The sequence below is a fragment of the Herpailurus yagouaroundi genome, unplaced genomic scaffold (genome assembly GCF_014898765.1).
Source record: "Herpailurus yagouaroundi ecotype Mexico unplaced genomic scaffold, PumYag 140, whole genome shotgun sequence".
Lineage (NCBI taxonomy): Eukaryota > Metazoa > Chordata > Mammalia > Carnivora > Felidae > Herpailurus > Herpailurus yagouaroundi.
Window position 1 is genome coordinate 95,455,011 of NW_024412395.1, and position 11,945 is coordinate 95,466,955.

An 11,945-nucleotide genomic window follows, 5' to 3' on the forward strand; every position below is an offset into this window, starting at 1 on the left:
TTGGGATTCTGTCTCCCTCTCTCTCTGCCCCTCTCCCTCTCCCCACTCGCTGTCTCTCAAAATAAATAAATAAACATTAAAAAAATAAAAACCACCAGCAGTTTCCTGCCCCCTTCCACTGCCTGGCCCTGCCCACCCCTCTGACCCCTCCCCTGGCACTCTCCATCCCTCTGGCCCTGCCTACAGACTCCGAGACCTCCTGGCAACTCCCAGAACATGCCCCACTCCTGCTTGCTTCGGGGCCTTAGTGCTGCTGCATCGCCCAGACAGTCCACACTCCCTCTCTGATTTCCATTCCCAGCTCATTTGTGACCCTCAGAGAAGAGACAGGCCTTCCCTGAGCACCCTGTCTCCAGTAAGACGGGCTGCCCTCTTCCACCACCAGCTGCTTGCGATTGATTTGTTTCCTGGGTTGGTGTCAGTTGGCCACTCCCCTCTCTATGTTGGCAGGGCCCTGCCTTGCTCTCCGCTGTCTGCACCATGTCCAGCACGTGCAGGAAATAGTTGCTGAAAAGAGTAAATGAAAGAAAGCGGCCTTGTTCACGGCAGCCTCTCAGGGCACAGTCCCTCCCTTTGTGGATCTTGACCTTCGCTGGGAAATCAAGCACATATAATAAGCATCCAATAAGGAAGACAAGGGAACATTTATCAGGTCCCTCCCAAATGTGGACAACCACGTTCTAACAGCTGTGAGGGGTGCCCGGCTGAATTCGGGAAGGAAGCGACAGTTGCTGAGCCTTCCCCCCACCAGGCCCTCGACCGACTGTTAACATTCGTTATCTTGTCTCATGTCACTGGATTTTCACACAGCCCCGCGGAACTAAATAAGTCATGGTATCACCACTTTATAGATGAGGAGCCCAATCTAAGAGACCAATAACTTGCCCAAGGACACTGGGCTGAGGGAGCCAAACCATGACTGGAACCCAGGGCCCCCACGCTTTCCATAAGCCTAAGTAGGAAGAAATGAAGTCAGGAACAGGACTCCAAGCACAGATGCGAGGTGGTGTCGGGGCACAGAGGAAAGGGTGATTTTATTCCCTGATTTATTATTTTGTAAGTTTTCACTTTGAAATAATTTCAGACTTGCAAAAATAGCTCACGGGATTCCTATACACCTCTCACCCTGCTCCCCTGAATGTGACGTCTTCCATAACCACAGACAATGAGCAGAACCAAGAAATTGACACCCATAGAAACTCTTTAACTACCCTCCAGACCTTACTGAAATCTTTCCAGTTGTCTCACTGACATTCTTTTTCTATTTACGTTGTCCCAACCAATCCTCTCTCGTTGGGCACAGAGAATCAGCAGCCCCTGCCAGCTGGCTCCCTTCCTCCCTCTGGGGACTTTTACACTTCCGGTCTGTCCAGTTCTGGGTGAGCCTTCCCCACATTCTGACACAGCATGCTCCCTCACTTCTTGGAAACATTACCCTCCAGAGAGGCCTTCCCTTGATGTCATCATTCTCTGTTCTGTTGCCCGGTTTTATTTTGTCACTTTGACTTGACATGTCTTTATTCTCCTGTCTGTCCCACTAGAATATAAGCTGCTAGAGGGCGGTGACTCTGCCTTACTCACTGTGCGCCCAAAGCAGGCTAAGAGCAAAGGTCTCACTAACCATGGTTGAATGCACAGAAGTGTGAAGCGGCTGGAGCTGATTTGAAAGCACAACAGAGGGGGGCCTATGAAAACTGCACATCCAGACACAGAAAGCATGGCCAGACCCTCCCGTGGTGTATCCAGATCCCAACCTGCACACGTGTGTGGGTACCCAGAGCAGGGATCGCAATGATCAAACTCTGGCAAAATCGAGGAAACCTGCTTGGGTTTTTGAAACACGTGTATGCAAATCAGCCAGCTCTTCCCAAAGGGGGGCCTGAAGAGGGGCTGCCCCTGCCCCCACCACCCCAACAGAAACACAGCAAATCTCTGTAGAGATTTAGGGTGCATTATCGACCCCCCACCCTGTACCTCGACCTCTCTGTCCCAGGCTTAATCAGCCAGAATCTCTGCCCCTCTTCTGACTTGCTGTGCAACCCTGAACATTGGCACAGAGGCTTTTGGAAGCCCCCACCGCCCTCCCAGCACCTGACCACCCCAGCCTACTTCCATGTTCCCTTCAGAGAGGCCAGCATGTGGGACAGCTCCAGGTGGCTCGATCTGAGCCGGCTGGGCTGCTCACATTATTTGCAGGGCCTGATGTAAAATGGAATTTGGGGCCTTTTGTTCAAAGAGCAGGAAAAAGGTGCCATGATAGCTACTAAAATATAATAAGCTTTTCCTTTCTTCTACAATTTCTCTTTTGACCTGTCCTCATATTTTTAGTTTGCTACTTAATGTCATTCTAGGTAAAGAAAAATTAAAAATCTGAGTCGTTAACATGAATTTTGCCTTTTGCCTTAGTCTTAAATGACATTTAAGTCATATGAAATCACTGAAACTACGTAATTCACATTTCTTAGCGTGTACGCAGATAATGTGTTTTGTTCTTACCCGAGCAGTGGAAAATGCCACACAAAACGAAGTTACCTGTTTCCATCCCTTTTGACACACACGCATTCTGCCAGCTCTGTCGGCCTTCAGCTCACTCAGGAGCGAGGGAGGACAGAAAAGATGGGGCAGATAGGTTACCCTCTTTCCTTTTCCTTCTGTAGCATCTTTTACAGCGTAAGTGGTCGGATCATACGGGGTAATAACACGAGTGAGAAAGGATGGACAGGGCTTCTTGGTCATTGGCGTTTCTTAGAATGCCACTAACTTCCTTCTGCATTTAAAGCCAATTCTGGTTTGGGCCAGGGTGTGGCCTCCCAGGCCAGCCGGTGTGCCCCTTAGTCATAGGTGTGTACTCACCTTGTAACCACTTGGAGTCCGAATGCCCACCATGACGGATGCACCAGAAGCCCGGGCTGTGGGCACCGCGCACGCGGTGTGGGTGCGGGGCAGTCGGGACAGAGCGCACACGTGCTCTGTCATCTCCTCCACCCACCGCCTGTTCCCTTGTCAGGCTTCACTTGCAGGACACAAGTTCTAAGAAAAAAATCATGAAGAGCTTCAAGATGGTGACCACGGAGCGCTAAGCCGAGCGCAGGGGCCCTAGATGACCGCACAGGTCACACGCCCGTAAAGCTTGCCCTGCCTGCCCGTGTCCTGTGTTTGGAGGCCTCTGTCACTCACAAGTCCCCTCTGTTATTTGTGCTGACTTGTCACCTTTTCCTTTCTCTGTGCAGCGCGTGGGATGGCCTGAAATCGTGGCGGGAGGGGGGAGGGAGTGTGGTCAGACCGTCCAGCCTACCTCTCCCTGCTTCCTCCACCAGACAGCCAGACAGAACTTTCTATAGTTCCGCAAAAGAGAGCGCGCTGCTGTCTGCCGCCTCTGGGCCTGGCCTGTTGTTTCCTCTACCCCAGTGGCTCTCCAGGTTTGGTCCCTGGACCAGCAGCAACAAGCATCACCTGGAGCTCGTTAGAAATGCAAATTCCCAGGCCCCGCCCCAGACCTGCTGAGTCCCGAAGGCTGGGGATGGGGCAAAGAATCTGTTTTAACTCCCAGGCGTGATTGTGATGCACCACTGCTCTCCGGAAACACTTTTTACACCTCATTTCAGCTTCCTAACACGTCCACCCTTCTCGTGGAATAACCCCCTCCCCTCTGAGTCCCCTCTGAGTCCCCTCTGTGAATCCCTCAGCTCACATCTCCCCTGATGGGCCTGGGGCTCGGGGTGTGTCCATCACGGCAGTGTACTGAGCAGGGCAGACAGTAGGCACAAGATAATGGTAGCGGTGCGCTGACTTGGGGGGGGGCGTGGCCAAGGGAGTGGACACGTGGGACCTGGGCATCTCCGAGGGCCCCACGCCCACGTGCAGGGGCGGGGCTGAGCACAGACATCCCGCCCCGCAGGTACAGCCTGTACACCCGCACCTGGCTCGGGTACCTCTTCTACCGCCAGCAGCTGCGCAGGGCTCGGAATCGCTACCCCAAAGGCCACTCTAGAACCCAGCCCCGTCTCTTCAACGGTGAGCTCTGGCTGCCCCGGGGCCACCATCGCCCCAGGCTGTGCCCACCCACCCTCCCTACCTATGCCCCATCACACGCCCCTGGCTGCTGGGCTCCCTACGCGTCACCCTGTCCACAGCCCATCTCTGTCCCCCAGGAGTGAAGGTGCTTCCCATCCCCGTCCTCTCAGACAACTACAGCTACCTCATCATCGACACCCAGGCCCGGCTGGCTGTGGTTGTGGACCCCTCTGACCCTCAGGCTGTACAGGTGAGGGGAGGGGCGGTGGGGGGCAGGGGTACCTGGTGTCACTAGAGAGGGGCTGACTCTGATCCCTCTGCCAGTGGAATGTGTCCCCTTGCACATGCCCTCACACATAGACCCCCACAACCACAGCGGGGTTAAGGGCCAGTGTCCAGGGCATGGCTGGGATGGGGGGAGGACAGCCGTGGGGGATCTGAGCCACAGGGAGAGGGATGCTGACTCAGGACCATGGTCTGAGGTTTCTCCTGTCTCTCACTCTCTGTGGCCCCTTTCTGACCGTCTTTCTTCTCTCCTCATCTGTGTCTGTCAGTGTCTGGATCTCTCCATCTTTCCTTCCCATTTCTGATTTCGCTGTATGTGGCTATATCTGTGTGTTTACGCACCTCGGGTCTCCACCTCCCCACCCTCCCCCCATTGCCCTTGCTCAGTCTCAGCTTCCCCCCTCCCCCTAGCTCCATCCTCTAGCTCTCTCATCCTGTAGCTCCTCTCATCCTCTCATCCTCTAGCTCCATCACCTCCCTGTCCCTCATCCTCCCTGCTGCCCCCTCTGCAGCCAGCACCTGCACCCCTGTCCCTCTCTGCACACCACTCCTCAGTCTCAGTACCTCCTCTCTCTCCCCCAGGCTTCCATTGAAAAGGAGGGCGTTGATTTGGTTGCCATCCTCTGCACTCACAAGCACTGGTAAGGGACTGGGGTGGCATCTGGGTACGGATGACCTTCCCTGGCCGACCCTGGCCCCAGCGGGCTTGTTTGGGACTGGGCCTAGGGAGGACAGGCTGGTCTGGGGGGCCGGGAGTCAGGATGAGCGGGCACCCACCTTCTTCCTAAAGCCACCAGGGCATCAGCAGAGAAGGAGGGAAAGGGTGGATCTCCCACCCTGCACTTATCAGACTCCTAAAGCCCTAGAGGAGAGCAGGGCAGGCATTTATCTCTCATTCCGTGGGCATGTAGTAGATGCCTGCTGTGCTTGGGACGTGGGCAGACCTCGTGAGTTCTTTCCTCAAGCAGATTATAGTCCAGTGGGGGAGACAGCCCCACATGACAGTGTGCAATGATGACAAACATTTGGGTGGCACTTGGCACAAGGTGCAGGAGGTGGGGGGCACTTGGTGAAGTGTGACCAGGTCCACTTGGAGAGACTAGAGGCTGATGACCCTGGAGCTGAGAGAGGCCAGAAAGATCAGTTGGCATTGGCTGGGTGACAGAAGGGAGGGGTGGCAAGTCGCGGGGATGACCTTCTGAGCAGGGGAACAGCTTGAGCAAAGGCCTAGAGGTGTGGACAGCTTGGCTCACTTCAGAAGCCCGGGGATCAGTGCCCAAAGGCCTGGAGATCTGGAAAGAGGAAGGCAAGGAGGCCCAGTACCATTGCCCCTCAGAGTCCCTGCCTGTCTCTGCCATCCCACAGGGACCACAGTGGAGGGAACCGTGACCTCAGCCGGCGGCACCAGGACTGTCGGGTGTATGGGAGCCCTCAGGACGGCATCCCCTACCTCACCCAGTAAGTCCCTGACCCCAGGGTGGATGGTCCTTCCGTGGGCCCTTTCCCGCACCCCACCCTTCAGTCGAGGATCGCAGGACTGCCAGCAGTTGGGTCTTTGCTGATGCCCTTCCTGACCCTTAGAGGGCAGATCAGAGCCCATCTGAAGACTGGCACTACCCACCCCCCAACTCATCCAGCCATGGTCCCCAAAAGAGGAAGAGGCGAGGGTTTGGATCTGAAGCCCTGGGCATCGTGGGTGCCTTCCCTCTTTGGTGTGGAAGCTCCTTGGGCTTAGGGTGGGACAAGGAGCAGCACATCCCAAGCTCGAGTACCTTCTCTCCGCTATTGCCTTGCTTCTCAGTCCCCTGTGTCATCAAGATGTAGTTAGCGTGGGACGGCTCCAGATCCGGGCCCTGGCCACCCCTGGACACACGCAAGGCCATCTGGTCTACCTGCTGGATGGGGAGCCCTACAAGGGTCCCTCCTGCCTCTTCTCAGGGGACCTGCTCTTCCTCTCTGGCTGTGGTGAGTTCCCCCAAAAGGGAAGCAGGGGGAGGGGCCAGAAAGGAGGGGGAGAGGTCTGGACAGGGACCCAAGGACAGCCACAGTCCCATGCAGTGCATTAAAACTTTGGTTTTAGCACAGATATTGCCTTGACAGTTACTCCCATCTGTATTAGCCCCCCCCCCCCCCTTTTTTTTAATACCTTCACAACTTCCTACAGGGGATGGACAGAATGAGACAACACCGGTAACTGAGTACAGACCTCACAGGGTATTTGTTTCCACCATGGAGCCTAGTTCTCTGCTACAGTCACTGGAGAGACTGGATTACAAAAAGTGGAAAACCTCCAAATGAGAGGGTAAACCGTGGGTGGGGGAGGACCACAGTCCCAGGCTGCACGGAGTCTCAAAGGGCAGCACTGGCAAAGAAAAAAGTGCTCCGTGGAAAAGCGCAACCCCACACCAGCTGTGCTTGGGGCCCTTAGAACTCAGCCTGAAGGTTCTGTACCCCCTCCCCACCCACATGTCAGTATATGCAACAGAGGCTTCAAACAGGTCTGGTTGGGGAGTGAATATGTGGGCTCAGCATCCAGTGGGAAGGACGGCACGGAAGCCTGGGGGATTGGGTATGGCAGGGGCAAGGCTAGGGCTGCTGGCCAGTCCCAGCTCTGCAAGCTGGTCCCCACCCCTCTTACTTACGCCAAGCTGTGTTCTCCTTGTATCTTGTAACATACCCGCCGACCCTCACCAGGACGGACCTTCGAGGGCACTGCAGAGACCATGCTGAGCTCCCTGGACACGGTGCTGGGGCTGGGGGATGACACTCTGCTGTGGCCCGGTGAGGTGCCCCTCCACTCCTCCCTCACTCCCCTAGAGTCCCAGCCCACCCAGCTTCGGGCCCGGAGGTGACGCAACTCCACCTCTGATGGCTCCGGGGAGCCAATTCTAGCAGTCAGGGCAGAGCGCCCTTCATTTTGGAGCACTGGCTCTGAATGCCTCTGCTTCTCACACTAACTGCCCCTGACAGCCTCCTGGGAGCCCTGCCTCCTGGGAGCCCTGTAGGCCCTGGTGCATCTCAGAGACATGGCTGATATTTTATAGCTAGAGCCTAGAACAGAAAATAGCCTTTGCTTATCGGAGAAGTCAGTGAATCTACTCTGCACGCATCCAGATCTATACTCCCCGTGCATGTACGTTGAATGTCCATTTGTCCATCCATACAGACACTGCATGTCCCTACACACACACACACACACACACACACACACACACATCGGATATCCATAGTTTCTAAAACGCATCACTAACATGTCAATTAATCCTCAAACCATATATTTATCCATCCATTCATTTGACAAGTGCTTTATTGAACACCTAACATGTGCCAGGCTCTGTTCTAAGCACCGGGGACACATCTGTGTTCTAGTAGCATTATAGTTTGTTTTTTCCACTTGCCAAATGAGAAAATTGTGGCTCAGAGAGGTGCCACAATTTGGCTGAGGTTGCACAGCTGGGCAGGGGCAGAGTCAGGGCTAGGATGCAGGTCCCCCGGCTCCAGGTCTGGTGGTTTTCCCCCCTGAACTGCTTCTGCCCCTTCACTCATGGCTGACCTGTGCCCACATTCAGAGAAGCAGCTCTGTGTGGCTGGGGCTTTCCTGGAAGGGCCACGCCTCCCCCTGGTTGTCAGGTACCCAGAGGCCGGTGGGTAGGGAGGACATTCTCTGACCCCACCACCAATCTCTGTGTGTCCTGCTCTCTGCCCCCGTGGTGGTCCTCAGGTCACGAGTACGCGGAGGAGAACCTGGGCTTTGCGGGTGTGGTCGAGCCCGAGAACCTGGCCCGGGAGAGGAAGATGCAGTGGGTGCAGAGGCAGCGGATGGAGCGCAAGAGCACGGTGGGGGCTTGGGTCCAGGAGGGGCCCGAGGGCACTCCCCAGCAGGAGCCCCTCTCTGCTGAGCTGGGGCCTGCAGGCCCCTCCCCAGAGCTCTGACGGGGGAGGGGGGGAGCTCCGTTCACAGGCCTTCAAGCGAGGCCTCCTGGACCCTGAGACAGGGTAGGGGGTGGGGGAGGCTTCCTTGACTGGGTCTATTTTCCAGATTCTCTCCGCTCAACCTGGTGCCTCTCGTCCCACAGTGCCCATCCACCCTGGGAGAAGAGCGCTCCTACAACCCATTCCTGAGGACCCACTGCCTGGTGCTGCAGGAGGCCCTGGGGCCAGGCCCGGGCCCCACTGGGGACGACAGCTACTCCCGGGCCGAGCTCCTGGAGAAGCTCCGCCGGCTGAAGGACCTGCACAAGAGCAAGTGACAGCCCCCACCCCATCCCAGCCCGCCCCCCGCGGCGGGGAGGCCACCCGTCGCCCGCACCACACCATCCCTCTCATCGCTACCACCTGCCACCTCCACCGGCGCCCACGGCGGGCATCAGTCCCAGCACTGTCAGGGGAGGAGGGTCGAGGTGATGAGGACGTGAGACCGAGGAGGAGGAGGCTGGTGGAAGGCTTGGAGACCCCACTGGGTGAGGCTGAGTTATCCGGGGCGAGAGGAAAGGCGGAGCCTTGGGACATCTCCAGAGCCAGCTGGGAGGGCGCCTCCTCTCCTGCCCTGTTCCTGCCCGGGCAGTGAGGGGTCATCTTCCCCCTTCTCCCATCCAGGGTTGGGAAAGACGGTCCCCCAAAGTGGCCTGAGGTGTGGTGCCTTGGAAAAGCGGCCACTCAGAGGGGGAGCTGGGCTCTGGTGTCCTGAGACACTGGCTCTCCTCCCCAAGCCTCCCTCCCCCCCGCCCCTCCTCTCCCCACCCCCCCTCCACAAAAGCATTTTTCAAACAGCCATTTCTGGGAAATATGAAAGGGCTGGAAGTCTGGCTGTCTGGACAATCTCGGCCTCAGTGACTCCGCTACAGCCTGGAAAAGGGAGGGTCCTGGTTGCCACGGAAACTGGAAGGCTCCTGGTGCAGCAGGCCTCCGCCCCTGCCTGGGGCCCAAAGGACTCCCCTTTCCAGGGGAGAGAAAGCCATCTTCCGGCCCGGCCACGGCAGTTTTCTCCTGAAGGTCCTTGTTCTTAGGAACTTCTGCCTTGCTCTAACTCCTTCTTTATCCTCTCAGTCCCGCTCTGCTTTCAGTTATAAAGACATTATTCATCTGGCCCTCTGCAGTTTGCCAAGAACATCCCCATGTCATTTCTCATTTGATCCTTGGTCCCACCCTGGCTGGGGGTGGGGGTCTGCGCAGCAGAGCGCAGAAGTCAGAAGTCCGGGAGCAGACTGCTGTCGGAGTGGTGGCTTCCAGGACCCCAGGCCTGGGCCCTTCCCCGCAGCTCAGCCTCTCCTCTGGTCTCTAGTCCAAGTCCTTCTGGAGCCGAAGAGAGGAACCATAAGGTCCTCGAGCGGGCATACCTCGGGTCAACCAGGAGCCTTCGCTTCCTGTGTGCAAGCCTTCCCTCGGGCTCCGCTCACCTCTGCTGAGACTCCAAGAAGACCCCTCCCTTCAGCTTCCCCTCATCGTCCCTCCTCTGCCTCCCTCTCCAGCCACAGCCTCTGGTACCAACTCTAGCAATACCACCAGAATAGAGTTCCCTGTCCCCCAAGACATGCAGTTTCATGCCTCTGTGCCTTCGCTCATGCTGTTTCTTCAGACTGGAATGCCTTTCCCCTGCCCCTCCGGCCTTGTCTGCCTGGCAAACACCCATTCATCTCTCACAATCCCCCTCAAAGGCCCCCTCCTCCGGGAAGACATCCCCCATGCCCCTTGCCCTCCAGGCTACCTCTGCTCTTTGTAAATGCTTCTCTCGTGGCAGTTATCACACTGTATTTTACTTGTTTACATGTTTGTCTCCCCTTCTAGACTGTGAACCTTTCAGGGCATGGACTGTATCTTAATGCATCTCTGTATTTCTGCGCCTAGCACGGTGCCTAGCACACAGTAGGCGCTCAATAAATCTTGGATGAATGAATGATTTAACCAGGGCTTGGTCACTCAGTGAGATCGTCTTTATGACTGGTCACACTTTCCCGTCTCAGTCACAGGTCTGCTAACTTGGAGTTACTGCTCTCCAAGAGCCTTGGCCGGAAACAGTGCTATAAATACATGCTCCCGTGGCTCGTGTGCACTTGTTCGGGATTACAATGTGCTTCCCTTAGTGTTTTCCAGAGCTTGAGAGGCACAGGTGCAACACTGGCAGCGAGGGAGAGGAATAGCACTGAGGGGCAAGGCCTTGGTGCCAGCCCCTCTTGACGCGTTCTAGCAGAGTCAGACTCCAGGTCAGCACCGACCGTCAACCATCTTGAGTTAAACGTTAACACCATGGTTGTGTTTTCATTGTATTTACCTTTGAGGCCCATGTTTTTGGCGAGTGATAGCAGTTTTCTTTTCTTTTCTTTTTTTAATTTCTTTTATTTTTTTCCCACAAAGTGACCACAGTTTTCAACTCACGAAAGAGGAACAAAGTCCAGGTGGTATTGTGGGCATGGCAGAACTCCGCAAGGTGGCCCTGACATGCCTGACGACTGGGAAGTACCAGCTTAGTTCCACATTTCCTCGGGGCCAGACCAAGGCATGGTTTTCCCACACCTGGCCACAATTCGGCCTCCCCTCTGAGGCGCCCCTCACCCCAAGCTAGGGACTTTGGCACTGGCCTCCCTGTCCTGGACCAGGACTGCGCTTAGGGTGGGCAGGGAGGAAGGGGCCATGGTCCTCACCTTCCTGAAGAAGGGAAGTTCTCTGTGTTCTGTGGTTGTCTCTGGATCACTCCTGTCTTGAACGGGCAAGCCCCCAGGGCCAAGTCTCTTTGGGGAAGCCCAGCTTCAGGGGCACTTGGCGACAGTTCTCTGGGGCTGGCAAAACATTTCTGTAGAGCCTTGGGTGACCCTCCCACTGGGGCATCACCCTGAATGACAGATGGCACGTGCTTTTCAAGGTGCTGGAACTGACCGGCAACAACCACACTGCCTGCCCTTTGCTTGCAAGAGAGCGGGTGCCACCAGCCTTAGGGACTCCGGCTCTATTCCCAGTTCTGTCATTCAACATCCAAGTGACCTTGGGCAAATTTCCCTTCCATGACCTCGGTTTCTCCACTTTCCATAGAGATGACAACCTTGAAGGAGTCAGAACCCTTTCAGGTGCAAGGGACATACTCAACACTTAGGAGCTTAAAACTAAGAGGAAAATTTATCAGCTGGTGAAATTAAGAAGTGTGGGATTATGTCACGGTGACTTCAGTCACGGCTGGATCCACAGAGTCAAAGGGCAGTTTTATCATTCAGCTCAGTTTTCTTCTGTATTGGTACCCTTCTCTGCCAGGCTTTCTCCCTGCAGTGGAAAGATCATCTCTATCTTTAAGTGCTAGGCTTCCAGGCCACTAGTTCATCAAATTTAGCAGAACCTCCGGTAGTCCCAGAGACTGAGTTTCATTGGGAACCAATCATAGGAGTTAGGGGGAAGGGCCCCTCTCACTGCCAGGTTAGGCCACATGACCACACTCGGAAGGGCAGTGTCAGACCCAACTGAAAGGTGCCCTGTGTGGAAAATGTCCCCCAAAGTAATAGGGACTCGTACCAGAAATGAGGCAAGGCAGCACAATCATAAATCTTCACCGACAATCCCACTTACTAGAGGCTATTAGGAGAGTCAGATGAGAAAAGGTATATGAAGTCACTTTGGAAAATGGTACATCAGATTCCTGGTGCAATAATTACTTGTATAGAAGA

At 55.6% G+C, this 11,945-nt stretch overlaps 1 protein-coding gene across 6 annotated transcripts in view; it reads left to right on the plus strand.

Moving 5' to 3' along the window:
• Positions 1-10,200, plus strand: part of PNKD (PNKD metallo-beta-lactamase domain containing) — a 60,634-nt gene extending 50,434 nt beyond the window's left edge. For 3 of the 6 annotated variants that reach the window (XM_040476226.1, XM_040476231.1, XM_040476229.1), the window contains 8 exons: positions 3,899-4,014; positions 4,134-4,264; positions 4,882-4,940; positions 5,665-5,757; positions 6,101-6,264; positions 6,994-7,080; positions 8,021-8,136; positions 8,376-10,200. In XM_040476226.1, the coding sequence (XP_040332160.1) occupies positions 3,899-4,014; positions 4,134-4,264; positions 4,882-4,940; positions 5,665-5,757; positions 6,101-6,264; positions 6,994-7,080; positions 8,021-8,136; positions 8,376-8,549 (940 nt within the window). In that variant the 3' untranslated portion in view covers positions 8,550-10,200. The remainder of the gene's footprint in view (positions 1-3,898; positions 4,015-4,133; positions 4,265-4,881; positions 4,941-5,664; positions 5,758-6,100; positions 6,265-6,993; positions 7,081-8,020; positions 8,137-8,375) is intronic. The other 3 variants (XM_040476227.1, XM_040476230.1, XM_040476228.1) reach the window with 2 other exon arrangements.
• The last annotated feature ends 1,745 nt before the right edge of the window (positions 10,201-11,945 follow it).